The sequence below is a fragment of the Anguilla anguilla genome, chromosome 19, assembly GCF_013347855.1.
Source record: "Anguilla anguilla isolate fAngAng1 chromosome 19, fAngAng1.pri, whole genome shotgun sequence".
In the NCBI taxonomy this organism is placed as follows: domain Eukaryota; kingdom Metazoa; phylum Chordata; class Actinopteri; order Anguilliformes; family Anguillidae; genus Anguilla; species Anguilla anguilla.
Window position 1 is genome coordinate 8220647 of NC_049219.1, and position 16420 is coordinate 8237066.

The following is a 16420-nucleotide window of genomic DNA, read 5'->3' on the forward strand; positions in this document are numbered from 1 at the left end:
ATAGTGACTGGAAGGAGACTCACTGAAGACCTGAATGTGTATTCCAGTCTAACAATAGACAAAAGCAATTTTCCACACTGACCAATCGCAGAGCAGAAGGGTCACGTGAGTAGGAAGGGATGTATTATGTGAGGTTTGGTGGAGGAGTAGGGCAAGTGTGAATTCTACAGCTCAAAGAGTGACTGCCTCTTCCCCAAGCTTTCAGGTAGGACTGGTGATAACGATCCCCGTTCCGTTTAATTGGGGGAGTGCATGCCTTCCATGTTCCAAGGTTTCGCCTTAACCTGCGGAATCTCTGCCAGGGAATTTGATGCTTGAGTGGCACACTAAATAATCTGCAATATGGTGAAAGCGATGACCGCATTTGCTACATAATCCCAAACGAAAAGTTTCTTTAGGAGAAGAAGATGAAGATTTTTCATTTTTAAAAAGTTTTTGTCTAATCCTAGCTGTTTGACAGAAATGATGTCCCTAATTATGAGGTTTGCATGGATTGAGCTTTTCACTCATGGTTTTAAATCAATATTAATATCAAATATTAATTTAAATTAACTGCTGTTAACAGACAGTATTTCCCCATTGTCTTTCTTACTTTAGTCGTAGCCTTTTATATGGTGTAAGAGTAAGCTTATGTATTATAAGTAACGCATTTAACACCAATGTCAAATACTTTTGATCAGCTGTGAATTATTTGCGGACCGACCAAGGGCACTCCACAATAAGGGTCCAGGAGACAGGTGGTGGTTGTTATTCATTCCATCTTTCTTTTAGATTGTTCTGTGTCGTTTCTTGTGATTCACTTGTCTAATTTTTATGTTACCTGTCACAATCCTATTCCCAAATGAATGCTTCTTTATCAAAGTGATGTCAAAGATCGAAGAACTTCAGATCACCTCGCAGGGACGGAACGTTTCGCTGTACACTGTCAGTCTGTGACAGATTGATATCTAAGGTCATCGAGAGAGAGAGAGAAAAAGAAAGAGAGAAAGACTGTAAAAATAGTTAAAATATATTTAAGCAGGTCAAAATCTCTTCCAGTTTCATAAAATTAACAAATAACAACTGACAAGTTGAGCAGGAAGGGATAAATGGCAATGTTAGCTAGCTAGTATGTCGATTCTTACTGTGGATACTGAGTGGACAAATTCTATTGACAATGATGACAATGAGTGACAAAATACATTAATTTGTTCATTATGAGGAGAGATCATCAATATTATTTGATTGTTTAGAGTTGTGCCACTGTCTGTTTTTCTATTTGTCTTATATTTCAATACATTTTCTGCTCTGGCAATAAGATGTAGTGTCAACGAACCCTTTATAGTGTGAAATCACAAATATGTGATTAGAATGTTCTTAACTGAATGTTCTAATGTTGATGTCACAATCACTACTGGTAATTGAAAGCAACAAAGTTCTAGAACACTGTGAATGTTGAAAAGAAAAGCATTCCAAAAAAAACCTACACTTCAAAGGGTTAGGCTACTGATTGGCAAATCTCGGTGTCTGTTGCACACAAACCAGAATTAAGGCCTTGGTGAGCTGATCCCGCTTCTCTCATCTTTACGTATTCTTGTGCGTGTTCTTATGTAAAAAAAAAAACAACCTGCGTGCAGAACGTTCCTTTTGCGCGAACTGTGTTCTGCCAACGTTTCCTGTCGGACAGCGTCTGTATTACAGTCAAACGGCGCGGTCAAAATTAGCCCTGGCGGGGAGATATGACGTGGCATGATTTATGGTCCGAGGGGACGGCCATTGTTCGTAGGAGAGTTTCACACCTGTTCCAAACTGCGGTTTATCGTTCTTAAAAATAGCCCTGTCACACACTACACTGCAGCTCTTTTACAAACTGAAAATAATATTGCAGCATAGCTGAAAGATTTATTTTAATTCCCACTGGAATTTATTTGAATGTACAGCCTCTATATATAAGCATTGTAGAATATAAAACTATTTAATTGAACACTTTTCTCTGATGTAAATATGCTTTACAAGAGTGTTCAGATTTGTTCTTCAGAGATTGGGGACTCAGTTCAAACAATATCTGTCCTTTGACTTACAAAAACAATGCTTGTTTCTTTCTGTTTAATTTTCATGCTCACTGATCAAGCTTGCCAAACTGTGGACTCCACTACTGGTCCCCCAGGCCATAGATTTCAGTGGGTGGGCTACTGGTCCCCCAGCCCATAGATTTCAGTGGGTGGGCCACTAGTCCCCCAGCCCATTGATTTCAATGGGTGGATTACTGGTCCCCCAGCCCATTGATAATAAGGTGTTCAATGAACATTTCAGCATTTAATATTTGCTTTGACTTTAACTAATTTTCATCAATTAGTGCTTTGACTTGTACTAAGTTCAACCTGAAATTACAACAATTGGGGGTAGGTGTGTGTGCATGCATGCATGTGAGTGAGTGAGTGAGTGAGTGAGTGAGTGAGTGAGTGAGTGAGTGAGTGAGTGAGTGAGTGAGTGAGTGAGTGAGTGAGTGAGTGAGTGAGTGAGTGAGTGAGTGAGTGAGTGAGTGAGTGAGTGAGTGAGTGAGTGAGTGAGTGAGTGAGTGAGTGAGTGAGTGAGTGAGTGAGTGAGTGAGTGAGTGAGTGAGTGAGTGAGTGAGTGAGTGAGTGAGTGAGTGAGTGAGTGAGTGAGTGAGTGAGTGAGTGAGTGAGTGAGTGAGTGAGTGAGTGAGTGAGTGAGTGAGTGAGTGAGTGAGTGAGTGAGTGAGTGAGTGAGTGAGTGTGTGTGTGTGTGTGTGTGTGGGTGATGTAACTCACACTGCTGTAATTCTCCGCAGTGCTCAGTTTGCTTGCAGACATGGCTGACTCAGAGGAAGTCGTGGAGGAGGTGGTGGCTGAAGTGCAGTGAGTACTTCTCTCTTCTGATACTTTGTGTGTCACTGATGTCATCGGTGGTGACAGAACAGGTCTTATGCCTGTTTATGGCTGTGGACGTAAACATTTATTTATGTTTCGTGAAATTACTTATGAGGGACCATTAACAAAGTGTTCAATTCATTTATGTACATGTGTAAATATAATATCTGTTTGCTGGACAGCACACAATGGCATTAGTTCATGCTTTAATTCCTCATCTGTCCCCTCTCTTTTTTTCCACCTGACTTGCACATTCGTGATGAAGGGAGGACGGTAAGAAGGACTGCATGCTTTCTGCTCAGATCGTTAATTAAGTCATTAAGCCTTTCGCTAAGCTCAGTCACTAACGAATCTCGTGTTCACATGCTAGAGGTTGCCCCTGCATTGCCCCTGCATAGATTGAGACTGAAACTAATTTGCTGATTCATGTCTCGTTTACATGTCAGAGGTGGAGGTGGCCCCGGCACTGGAAGGTAAACATACTGCTGCGGGTGGATGAATGAAGTTTGTATTAGCGTTTTGCTTCGATCACTGTGTGTGTGTGTGTATGGATGGGAGTGAGTGAGTGAGTGAGTGAGTGAGTGAGTGAGTGAGTGAGTGAGTGAGTGAGTGAGTGAGTGAGTGAGTGAGTGAGTGAGTGAGTGAGTGAGTGAGTGAGTGAGTGAGTGAGTGAGTGAGTGAGTGAGTGAGTGAGTGAGTGAGTGAGTGAGTGATTATGTATCTATATATATATAAATAAAATGAGGACTGTAAGGCCATTTTAAACAGTTAAATGTTTGATCCTTTCACTGACCTAAAGGTGATTGTTTTCCTGATAGCTGCATACACACTGACTGATTGTTCTCGTGTTCACATAGATGAAGCCCCTGTGGAGGAGGAAGGTAAGGTGTTTGGCAGATGTGAATCTGTATGCATTAATATTACATACCGTACAGACCAAAGTATACAATCTTCATTCAGTATTCACAGGCCAGGTCTTGCCATTGGCTGTATCTGCTAACCAATTAAATCTCCTGTTCATATGCTAGAGCTAGAGCCTGCCCCTGCCCCTGCCGTAGAAGGTAAAGCTTTGAGTGCATGTGCGTGAATGTTGCAATTTGCATGCCTCATGCCATTATTTTATTTGACGTTATGCATTGAGCATACTAAATAAGAAGAAGGAAAGACATTTTGTATGGCTTTTTAATTGCTATTTTTGCTCATTAATCTTATGTTCACGCATTAGAGGTGGCCCCAGAAGAGGAACCAGGTAAAGGCTCTGCTACGACTGACTTTGAAATTTGGAGTATTTGTACCACACTCTCTTTACTCAAATTCATGTTCATTTTCCAATGAAAAGAGCTACTGCTAAGGGCTGTGCTTGCTAACCAGTTAATCTTATGATCCCATATCAGAGGAGGCCCCTGCTGAGGAAGAAGGTAAGCTTCGGTTTATATTTCATTTTCATATAAAGAATCTGACCTGCCTTAATCTGATTTATGGATAAAGGCTACTTTCTAATTTATAATATCTGAGCCACGCTCTCTTCACTGCAAAAGATGTTCAGATTTCATTTATTGTTCATTTTCCAATGAAAAGAGCTATTGCTAATGGCTGTATTTGCTAATCAATTTATCTCATGCCCACGTGTCAGAGAAAGCCCCTGTCGAGGAAGAAGGTAAGGGTCTGTTTATATTTCAGTATCATATGAGGTGTCTCACCTGTCCTAATCTGACTTATGGCTACAGGCTACTCTTTAATGAACCTTCTCTTGTCTTCATACAGCGGCCGCCCCTGCTGAGGAATCAGGTGAGGCTCTCGTAGCTCTGAATGTCTGTCGACGTCTCGACGCACTTTTTAAAAATGGGTTTAAAAAATGAGCCACGTTTTAACTCGCGTATCTCATGTTTGCTTAGAGGAGGCTCCTGTGGATGACCAAGGTAAACTTTTCTAGTAGATGTGTGTACGTCCAGCTCTGTAAAGTCACTCTGGAAAAGAACTTCTGCTAAGCTATTGTGACGCAGGCTAATGTAATTTAAAATGTTTATTGAGTTGTTATAATGCACACACTATAAGTAGGCTACATTTCTCATTTCTAGATTTAAAAATCTGAAGGGTAGGGTATATTTTAATTAATTCCTCTCATGATTTGTTCATGTAGAGATGCCCCCGGCAGATGAAGGTAAAACTTTATTGTAGTTTATTTTCAGATCATGAATGAGAGATTCCTAGCGGTGGCTGTATTTATGCACTAATTCATCTCATGTTCATGCTAGAAACTCCCGCTCAGGAGGAAGGTAATTCTTTGGCTGAAAGTGAATTCGTGTTAACGGTCAGACTGTGCATGGCGTTGCACTTTACGTCAAATGTTGAATAGGCCTATATCGTTAAAAGTATTTATGAATTAATTAATTTTTGGAAGGATAATCTTGGACTTTATAAAGTTAAATGGGGGTGGGTGGACTTTTTCAAAGATAGAAATAAAAAAGCAAAAAATATTAGTTAAGTACAACACGTTGACCGCATTTTGTCTTTGCTACTGTGCTGTTCATGCACTGTTTCACCATGAGCAGTAAATGGCGCCATTCAGCCAATTATAAAATATACCTCGATTTATTGTATAAAAAAGTTACTGACAACTACGAAGGGATAGTATATGACAATATATGATAAACAAAAATATGTCTATTTAATGAATGGTAAAATTAATAAATAAATACCACTAGCCACATGCTAATAATTCTATTAGTTTCATGCTTAGTGGTTGCACTTTACCAGTTAATGTACTGCTGTCAACAGTTTTTTAATGATTGCTGTTGCGTCATTAATTATTAATTCCATGCATTTTGCTTTGTTACTGAATGCAATCAATGACGTATTTCCACACTTTGATGTCTGTTCGCGTGATGTGTATATATGTGCATGTATGTTGCTTTTTTATGGTTGGGCAACACTAATAGAATTTCATTTTGCATGTATGCTTTCTTGATTAGCATATTTATGATACTGATATGCCATTGTGCGCCATCTTAGAGAATTCCTAGTGTTACACAGGGGTAATAAAATAGGGCTAGAACAGTTTTTGTAGCATCAACAAAGACATAGACAGAACACTATAAACTGTTTGGCATCACCTTAAACAGCAGCATCTCCACCAATCAGAGCATATGTTGGCAACAAACCCATTCAACAATGCAGATGACGATTGGTGTCGGTGGGTATCCAGGAGGCAGTGTCCACCAATCACCTTCAACCGTTGTTCTATTCCTTGTTACCAACCACCAACTTGCTCCCTGATTGGTGGAACTCTTTTCTCTTATCTGCAAGTTGGTGACATCCCAGCTGTGTTATCTCTAGTTTATTATCCCCGGTGTTGTGAAGAGTTTTAGCTTGGGACAGTCGCTGAATGCAATAACTCTCTTGCTGTCTCTTGCCTCGTTACGCTGACTCTGTCACGTGCAGTGCCTGAAGCCAAAGGTAATCTTCACTGCTTTGCTTCTCTTGTCATTTTACTGTCAAAACTAAGGTTTGGGCTTTGGGCTGTTCAGGAATATATATTTCAGTAGAGTCCCTGCTTTCAATTCTGATTCTCATTGAAAGAGATAACAGGGTCGTCTGTATTGTTTTAGATGTAAATATGAGATTGTATGGTCAATGTCTTCGATGTAAACAGAAGGCACAATCCTGTATGATCCCTGTCTGTCATTTCAGTTGTTACATTCAGAAATGATAGAATAATTGCTTGTTTAAAAGTGGAAATGCCATCTGTGGTGGTGAATTCTTACCGATGAATAGGTGTTTGATTGGTACGGTCTACCCTTCCTCTTCTCTGGCCACTCCCACTCACCCCTGGCCCTACCCCCATGTTTCTTAATCCATAACAGCAATGGAGTCAGTGTAACAGATCCAGGCGGTCACGTCCATTTTAAATCAGTCGACCTCAGAAACACAGGCCTGTCTAAGCGAATGTTCTCAGATGCTGTGGCCAATTACAAACCCACAGAGCACAGGCTGTTATATGCTATCTCACTACTCCAACAGAGCACAGGCTGTTATGTGCTATCTCACTACTCCAACAGAGCACAGGCTGTTATATGCTATCTCACTACTCCAACAGAGCACAGGCTGTTATATGCTATCTCACTGCGCTAAAGTAGCAGCTAGCCGTCTGACTGCATTTGGCTGACTGCATAGGTGCCTTCCACTCTGCTACTACCAGCTTTCGATAATTGCCTGGACTTGACCACTCAAAAATGAAATCCTTTTACGCCCATCACAAAAGCCCTCTCAGAAAGGATAATTTGACTGCCAAGTTTTGTACTTCACATCATATTTACCTGTGCAGGTTTGAGCACGATATCACTGTTTACCTTTTTATGTGTTATTGCTCAGCGGAAGATGGTGTGTAACTTCTCTTGCAATCTTGCTTTTCTTTCGACGATCGTTTATTTCTCTTCCCTGCAATGATAGCTCCAGCTGATGGAGAAACTACAGGTGAATAGTAATGCTATGTTAACCTGTAATTAAAATGGGTTTTAATTGATGCTTTTTTCTGCTTTTATTTAATTCCACAAAAAATTCAATTTCCACCCTGTTGACTTGCAGAACCGACCGAAGGTAAGTTTACATTTAAAACTGAGTATGACGTTGACGCAAATTCTTTCATAATTTGAAGTTGGCACAAAACTCATTAAACTTACATTTCCATGTCTTGGCAGATGAATCCAGGCCAAAACCAAAGTAAGTTTGTATTTATTATTTCTCAATTTAACATAAAGGTCCCTTTCAAACCAATTTGTGTGTGAAATGGCAGTTAGAATTTAATTTCATAATTACAATTGGTTGAAATTACAATTTCATCATTTCAGCCGTGTCTGTAGAAATTGTGACATGCGATGAATAAATTATTATATGCGTTTCAGTTTGTGAAATGCATTGAAAAGTCATTTAACCAGTACAGGCGTTCTGAAAGTAAAATTTATGCATTTTAATTTTTGCAGGATGTTCGTGCCAAATATCGCCCCACCTAAAATCCCAGAAGGAGACAAAGTGGACTTTGATGTGAGTGGGAACACTTTTATTCTGTCAAATCTTCTTTTTTCGTGCTACTGGCTTTTGGGTACATGCATGTGATATTTGTGTCTGACATGGACTTGTGTGAGGAACTTTGATGAAGGGCCTTTGAGCTTTTTGGGGACTTTGTGTCTGGTATCTGAGTTTTATGAGTACTTTGTGGCTGGTGTAGGGGTTTTATGGGGACTTCATGTTTAGAATGAGATTTATCGGGACATTGTGTATGGTATATGTGTGTTATGGGGACGTTGTGTCTGGTATATGAGTTTTATGGGGTCTTTGTGTCTGGTATAGGAGTTTTATGGGGTCTTTGTATCTGGTATAGGAGTTTTATGGGGTCTTTGTATCTGGTGTAGGGGTTTTATGGGGTCTTTGTATCTGGTATAGGGGTTTTATGGGGTCTTTGTATCTGGTATAGGGGTTTTATGGGGTCTTTGTATCTGGTATAGGGGTTGTATGGGGTCTTTGTATCTGGTATAGGGGTTTTATGGGGTCTTTGTATCTGGTGTAGGGGTTGTATGGGGTCTTTGTATCTGGTATAGGGGTTTTAGGAGGTTGTGTGTATGATGCTCTCTATTCACCGTCTGCCAGGACATCCACAGGAAGAGGCTGGATAAGGATCTCCAGGAGCTTCAGTCCCTGATCGATGCCCACTTCATCCAGAGGAAGAAGGACGAGGAAGAGCTGCTGGCTCTCGTCAGCAGGATCGTAAGTCCCCGCGCCTCCCCACGCGAGGGCCAGTGGGAGAGCGGTGCATTGTGGGTGGGAGCGTGACGGACGGTGTCGTGTTGCGCTCGTGCAGGAGAAACGGCGGGCAGAGCGGTCGGAGCAGCAGAGAATCCGCGCGGAGAGGGAGAAGGAACGACAGGCCCGGCTGGCGGTACGTCAGACCCCTGCTCTCGCCCCGCCGTGACACAGGAAGTGCATCTACAGCACACAGGAAGTGTTTTGTGGTTCATTTCTTAGACCAAAGCCTGGATTCAATAGCTGTCTGTCCTTGACTTTGACTCGTGATTAAATGGAAACGTTAATTTGTTCATTCAACCAAAATTAAGCTTATGCACCACTGTTTAAGAAACCTTTGGGATCACAGGGAGATGGCCTCTTTGTGTTTTCTTTTGCTACTTATTCTGTGCAATGAGCTTTTTTCTTGCTGAAGTATTTCATTACCTCAACATTAGCCCAAATTTCTCTCATTCTACTCTTGAGTCAAAGTTATGGATGGATTTGTACTGGATCCAGACTAAAGAGCACATTGCCAAACTTTGGCCAACCAAAACTTGGTCGTTGCCTGGCAACGGCACACAGAGGTGTGGGTAATGGCTGTTTTCTCTCCGGCAGGAGGAGAAGGAGAGAAAGGAGCAAGAGGAACATCGTAAGAAGCACGACGACGACGCCAAGAAGAAGAAGGCCCTGACCAACATGACCCAGCAGTACGCCGGCATCCAGCAGAAGGTAAGATCGCATCTGATCCTCGACCAATTAGAGCGCCTCGAATAAGAACAAAAGACCATTCAGCCCACTCAGAACATAAGTACATAAGAATACATAATGAGGAGAACAGGCCATTCAGCGCATCTAGAACATAAGAATACATAATGAGGAGAAAAGGCTCATCGTTCACCTACAGACTAGAGAAGGTAGGTAGAGCATCCAGCACTGTGTCAGGCCTGGAGTTGAACTCCCTGTGGAGTTGCTGTCTTCTCTGATCTGGCTGCTCCATGTATTGTCAACTTCCTTGCGTTAAAATGGCTTCCTGACGTCAGTACAGAATCGTCATGCTTTAGCTATGTTCACCTGCGCAACCTTTGCTCTTCTGAACCAGAAAAAACTGGCCGTACTTCACTTTGTCAGTCATTTTTACGACTTTCAAAAATCTCAGTCGAATCCCAACTTAGTCTCGATTTGCTTTGTCCTTTTGGCGCCTGCGATTCCGGTCACACGCCGTTCTGCGAATCTGTCTCTTCTGTGTCGGCAGGGCGAGGGTCGGAAGGGAGCCAAGAAGCAGACGGAGAGAGAGAAGAAGAAGAAGATTCTGGCCGAGAGACGGAAGCCTCTTAACATCGACCACCTGCACGAGGACAAGCTGAAGTACGCGGTCGTCGCGGTGTTTCGCACGCGCACATTTTTAAAAATGAATTTAATTTCGTTTTGAGTTCTCACCCCCATGCACCCGGCTCGGGCCCAGTGCTTTTTGGCTCGTTTCTTTTTCACAAAGCCAAATATTTAACTGACGCAGTCGGGGTTGTTGGTCTTGTGTATCGGTGACAAGACCGTGTCAGAAATCTGAACCCGCAGCTGTCTGGAGAACGGGAGGCCTAACCAATGATGGCGAACACTGAGGCATGACTGTGAGGGGGGCCGCCAGGCTCAATGATTTCAAAATCCCCTGCCAAGCTGATATAATCTGTGACATTGGTGCTATTACTATTGCTGTTGTTACGTGCCATTATTATTTTTAAGACGAAGCTTGGCCTAGCCCCAGAATGCACTGCTGATCTCTTGAAAGCACACAACCCCATCCTTTTAGATCCTCAACAAATAGAGCTAATATTGGTTTAATAATTATTATTATTCTTACTATAATAAACAAGTATGTAAGGTTAGGTATACCCCTGCCATTGCCCTTGACCAAGGTACTGCTCTCTGAACTGGAGTGCTCCACTGTGGCTGTCTACTGCTAACTAGTATGGGTCAAATTTAGAGGACAAATCACTCTACAGGGTCAATAAAGTATATTATTACTTGTATTATTATTATTATTGTTATTGACATATTACCATTTCCTTAACTTTATACTACACAATTTGAAGTGAAACCTGTGGAGACTGTTGCTCTGAACGGACACAGTATAGACTCTGAACAGGAAGCTTTCCACTGAGCGTGCTCCTTTGATCATGTGACCTCCCGCAGGGAGAAGGCCAGTGAGCTGTGGCAGTGGATGATGGAGCTCGAGGCGGAGAAGTTTGACCTTGGCGAAAAACTGAAGAGACAGAAATACGACGTATGTACCACTCCAGCCCGTTGCCACGGTTACCTTGTATGACACCACCATTGTCGTTACTGTGGCTACAGTAGATGTACTGACCTGAGCTCCTATTATGAACACCCAATGAGCTGATATCACATTAAATAGGAGAAAGGACTTATGCTACGTATCTATTCAGGCAATTATGAGGCAATTCAATGGCAAGCGTTATTAAGTGTTAAATCACCTCTTAAAATTATTTGACGTGTCATTAATTCTAAACCACTGTAATAAGACATTACTTGTGATTTAAATGTTTGGTTCTTAATCTACTCATGTTCTGGATATTGTACTTGAATATTTTTCAGGGTCATTTGTGAATGTCATTTGAAATGTGTGAGCTATGCATGCCAATTTTAACTTGTGTTTTCACCTACGCTCAGACCGTTTTGAACATTGTGAGTTTGCCTGAGTGAACGATATGTAAAAGTAATACTGGAGCTTCCAGCACCAATCAGCAATCCAGCACTTCTCTATGCTAACCTTAACTGACAGGACAGGCCTGTCTAAAACTCTGGCTTGGGTTTCAGATGAACTTGCTCCAAACCCGAATCGTTGAGCAGCAGAAGTTGTAAGTAAGGGTGTGGCTTGAGGGGTGTGGCCTCTGCTGTGCAAGTGCGCGGTCGGTTGGTCAGTCGGTCGGTCGGTTGGTCAGTCGGTCAGTCGGTTGGTCAGAAGGACGGTCATTCGGTCAGCCGAAGCATGGCCACACTCAGGGCCAGGTGTGGGAGGTGACAGGTGACAGGTACTTGCTAGGACCTCGGTCCCGCCCCCCTCCTGGCAGGGCGGGACAGGATTGGCTGAAAACGCTGTCGCTCAGGGAAGCCTCCGTTTGTGTGTTGTCCCTTTACAGATCGCTCAGCTTCTGGCTCGGGTCACCGATCACCAAAGGTAAGTACCTGGCGCCGCGCTGGCGGAATCCTCCCTGTGTTAAAGGGCCTGGACTGAGCGCGCTCAGATCGGTCGGGGTGCTCCATGAGGCCGGCTAGCCCTGTCAGGAGCAACCTGGTCCCTCACATCGCCCGTCCCGCCTGACTCTGGGCCAAACAGGACTTTTGAGCAGGTATCTCAAAGCCACTTCCTCCAGCTTAGTTCTTCAGCAGTTAGAACAGGCGGCTGTCCAGCCCTGGTCCTGGAAAGCCACTGGGTCTTCTGGCCTTGTCCTCCTCCCTAAAATCGGCAGCTGGTTCAGGCCAAAGAAACCAGGTGAAGTGAGTTAACTGTGTATTCTACTGCTTTCATTTAACGGTAAATCAACTTAAATCAAATTCAATCGTATCAAATTAATTTTAGTCGTATCGAGGTTTATACAGAAAACTGTCACAAAGATGCTTTACGGAGGAACAGAAGGGAAAAAAAGGGACAAAATCCAGGCCCGAACCCTGAAATAGCAAGCAAACTTAGAACATTACCTCAGCCGCAATGAAGAAGTTGGTTCCATCATATCTGGGCGCCTTGAATAAAAATTGATATCAGTGACAAAATAAAGTTTCTTGTCGTTATGGATACCTGCTGGAGGTGTGTGCAGCCCAGAACCTCTTTCCAGGCCCTTTAATATCACATGACCTGAGTGAGCTGCGGGCATGTGACCAAGTCTGCTCCAATCAGCAGGCAGGGAGACAGCAGAAAGCCGGGATGCTGCCGCAGCATCCTAATTCAACTGATCCGTCACATGGCCTCTCCCTCTCCCTCTTCATCTAGAACACTGCCCCCCTAGGGTTGGGATGACCATGGTCCTGATCTATTTTGGAGCTTAATGAGTAGGTTGCAAGAGAAGAGTGATTTCCCAGGGTCTTTAAATACTCCAGAACAAATCCCTCCATTGGACATGCTTACAATTCGTCACCAAAATTAGATTCACCATTATATCATGCATCAGATGTCCCTAGGAACTGAATTAACTCAGCACAGTGCAGCAGTACAGTTGTAATACCGCTACAGGGACATGTTTATGCAGCGAACGTGGTCATCCTATTCCCGGTCAGTCCCTGCTCCCTCCCCGTAGTTCCATCCGCCGCTGTGCCGGAGCCTTGTCTCGTGTTTGTGTGTCGTCGTGTCTCGCTCCATCCGTCCGTCAAAGTCATAGGAGGGCGGGGCTCCCCTCCCCGCCCTCCCACCCACCTTCAGGAAAGGCCACGCCCACATCGTAAGTGGTTTCCGGGAACAGCCCCGCCCTGCAGGACGTCTTCCAAAACTTCAGCAGGCGACTAATAAACACTCTCCCATGAAGGGTCCAAAACACACCCTGAACACAGTGGCCTGTGGTGTATTCGAGAAGCCATTTTAAATTTCAAAATGATTAAGTAACTCTGAAAGGGGGGTAAAACTCCAGCGCTATGAGGCCTGTGAGGCCTGAGTAGTTCTACACAGTCCACTGGCATGAACCTGGAACATTACTTTGCCATAGGCTAACATGCTGGAGTATAGTGACACCTGCTGGCCATGAAGATACATGTCAGGTGCATTTGTGCATCAAGATCTGATTTGATCTCCAAGGTTTTTTTTTTTTCTTCCTTTCTTCTTTTCAGCGCCAAAGGTCGCGGCAAGGGCAAGGTGGGGGGCCGGCTGAGGTAAAGAGTCGGCAGCGGGTGGCAGACGAAGGTTTCGGAGGACGGAAGACGCGAGGTTGTTCAGTTAAACGGCGGCGATGGGAGGACGTGACTTATTTTCGCTTCATCGTGTGTTCAAACAATAAACGAATCCCTGCATTGGCTGAGCTACCTGCGTTTTTAGTGAACGCATGTCGAATTGCGACCTGCTATTGATGTTTTGCTGGCCCTTTAGCATCTCATTAATGTTTCATGCCGATACTTCACAAAATACTTCTATTGACTGAGGAATATTGACTCTGTCGCTGAGTACTTCATTACACTGTAAAGGCCGTACAGAGGAGAGATTTAACTATCCATTCATAATTGTACATTAATTGTACTTTCAGTCAATTATACATCATGTTTGGTCAGGATGTGGTTATTGTGGTGTTCTCTCATTTTGCAGTCATGCAAGTGTTGTCCTTGAGAACTACCACCACTTGTGGCAATTATTAAGGCTTGCTAATACTTTGTAATATTATTCTTGAGCACAACCCTGCAGGAATTACTGTGTGTTGTTGTAATAAACACTCCTGACTTTTCTTCACATTTCTCAAAATGTATTCTATTAATTGTCCACCAGGCGTCTTCATATTTGGATGTGCAGATACTCACTACACTACTAGGTACTAAAACACACTAGACGATATGAGTGGAACTTACAATGCAAAGCGTTAAATACAAATGTAATTATATGTGGTAATTTTGTAAGTGAGAAACTGTCATTTATTTTGTTCGTGTTTTTCTTTAGCCCACACTTTTCGAAAGATAATGCTCATCCTCCAGCGACTAAACTGCAACTAAAACTGGACAACATATGTCTGTGGGCTTTAATACAGTAGATATGGCAGCAGCATACATTATGTATCCATACTGAATTGTATTCTGTACTGATTTTACTCCTTTATACATATTGTAACTTTAAAGCTATTCCTTGTCCTTGTAATGTGAATCTTTCCATGGTTGTCAAACTTGTGGATTTTAATGCTGCACATGAATTGCCTTCTGGGGACAATAGAGATCTAATGAAAGTAGAAGTGTTCTTATTTAATGTTATTTAATTGAACAATGACAGCACAATCCAACTTCAGAGGCTGGAATTTAATGATTGAACCACTGGAATATGACAATAGGAGGATAACAATTCGAATCACTTGTTCAAATCAGAATCAAATCAGAAATCACACTTGCAAAAGCATTCATTAAATGAAACAAGAGTAGTTTAAATGTTTTGACACAATCTCCTTGTCTTCATATTAGGAACATAATTTTGTGTTTTACAGTTTTAAAAATAAAATAACACTTTTTAGAGTTTTTGTGTTTAAAGTTATGAGCACAATGACTCCCGTCCTTCTCTTGTCTCACCTTGCCTTACAGGGAGGGCACCTGCTCTGGATCTATGGGGGACATTTGGGCAGATGAAATTCCATACAACAACATACAACGTGACAGTTGATTATCTTTCTTGGGCTGTGTTAATGGACCCTGCCAGGCTCAGGTCTGGATGCAGGCATCTAGTTAATAGGTGGGTTGATTATCTTAGCCGGGCTGTTTCGATGTGGAGTTGAATATCTAAGCTGAAGAAATTTCAGTGTTGGAGTAAATTATCTTCCAGGGACTGAGTTAATAGACTGTGTTGATTGTCTTAGCTGAGGATGCATCAGACTAGCAGTTGATTATCTCTGTATATAGTGAAGTTCACTTAACAGCGGACCTGTTGGTGTGGGAGTTTATTATCTTCACTATGATATTGCTGAGAAAATATCAGTATGGGAGTTAATTATTCTCCCTGGCCTGTGTCAATGGGGAGTTGGTTATCTTAGCTGAGGACATATCGGAGAGAGAGTTCATTATCTTTTCTAGACAGTTTTAATGTTTCGCTGAGGAAATTTCAATGTTGTCAGTTGTCTTCCTGGAGCTGTATTAATATGGAGTCTATAATCCACATTATAGCCTGGAAAATCGGACGCACTTGTGTTTTAAACATTAAACAGTTTCCACTTCTCCAGGGTATGAAAACGCGAACTGCCAGATTAAAGCTTCATGCCACCATTTCAAACTCGATTTAAGGGTTTATCATTGTAACATTTAGAATGGGAGTGCATCAGCGCAGATTCTTTTGTCAAAATTACCAAAATGTTGTCATTATTTTAAAGTACAGTGCTGTTGTATGACGTTTCATTAATTATTTCCTTAATGACGGCTTCAACCGGGGCCGTCTGTATTAAACGAGTAGGAATGCTGGCTCCCTCTTGTGGACATAAAACGCACCTGCAACAGAGTACCCGAATGTCCGCGCACCTGTCATCAATCACCATTAAAGCACGGGAAAAAACAGCTCTCGCCTACGTATAGGAACACAAATTCGGTAGTTGTGGAGGAAGTTGTAAGTAATCGCCTTTTTTATTATCTTAATCGGGTATGATAAAAATCTGAACAACATTCAGTTAATTCCAATATTTTTGCGCAAATTTTCGATTTATTTGCGCATGTAAACGTAGTAAAGTCGTCTTTAAATTTCGGCCTTTAAAACTGCGAATGCGAAAGTTCACCAAACGCAGTGAACTGGATGTTGTTTGTATATCTTTATGCGGGGGGGAAGAATCAGTACAGGTAAACCAGCAAGATTAAGTCTGAGCCACTGTGGTTTTAATCGATGTTTAAAGATGGTAGGGAAACACCCAGGTGGGTATGACAGTGTGGCATGGCTGCGACGATTGAACAAGTTATTATAATGTAAACTACAGAATGTAAATGTAAAATTTCAGAATTAGGACATTCTTTTTTGTAACTTTGCTTGGTTCAGACCAGAAGAAGCAGTAACTATTTGACAGGAAACTTGGATTTGTTTGTATGCAGCTGGAATATATGTGCACGGA

The 16420-nt window shown here is 42.4% G+C and overlaps 1 protein-coding gene across 15 annotated transcripts in view; it reads left to right on the forward strand.

The window, feature by feature from the left end:
- Nucleotides 1-138: 138 nt before the first annotated feature.
- Nucleotides 139-16420, forward strand: part of LOC118219299 (troponin T, cardiac muscle-like) — an 84730-nt gene continuing 68448 nt past the window's right edge. For 4 of the 15 annotated variants that reach the window (XM_035402387.1, XM_035402404.1, XM_035402407.1 and 1 more), the window contains exons 1-10: nt 139-205; nt 2792-2858; nt 3136-3143; nt 3317-3343; nt 3728-3751; nt 3899-3931; nt 4096-4119; nt 4265-4288; nt 4504-4527; nt 4635-4658. In XM_035402387.1, the coding sequence (XP_035258278.1) occupies nt 2812-2858; nt 3136-3143; nt 3317-3343; nt 3728-3751; nt 3899-3931; nt 4096-4119; nt 4265-4288; nt 4504-4527; nt 4635-4658 (235 nt within the window). In that variant the 5' untranslated portion in view covers nt 139-205; nt 2792-2811. Of the gene's footprint in view, nt 206-2791; nt 2859-3135; nt 3144-3316; nt 3344-3727; nt 3752-3898; nt 3932-4095; nt 4120-4264; nt 4289-4503; nt 4528-4634; nt 4659-4765; nt 4790-5010; nt 5032-5125; nt 5147-6311; nt 6327-7454; nt 7467-7567; nt 7590-7849; nt 7911-8513; nt 8631-8724; nt 8803-9263; nt 9378-9900; nt 10014-10835; nt 10927-11480; nt 11522-11803; nt 11842-13478; nt 14091-16420 lie in introns of those variants that run through there. The other 11 variants (XM_035402388.1, XM_035402405.1, XM_035402389.1 and 8 more) reach the window with 9 other exon arrangements.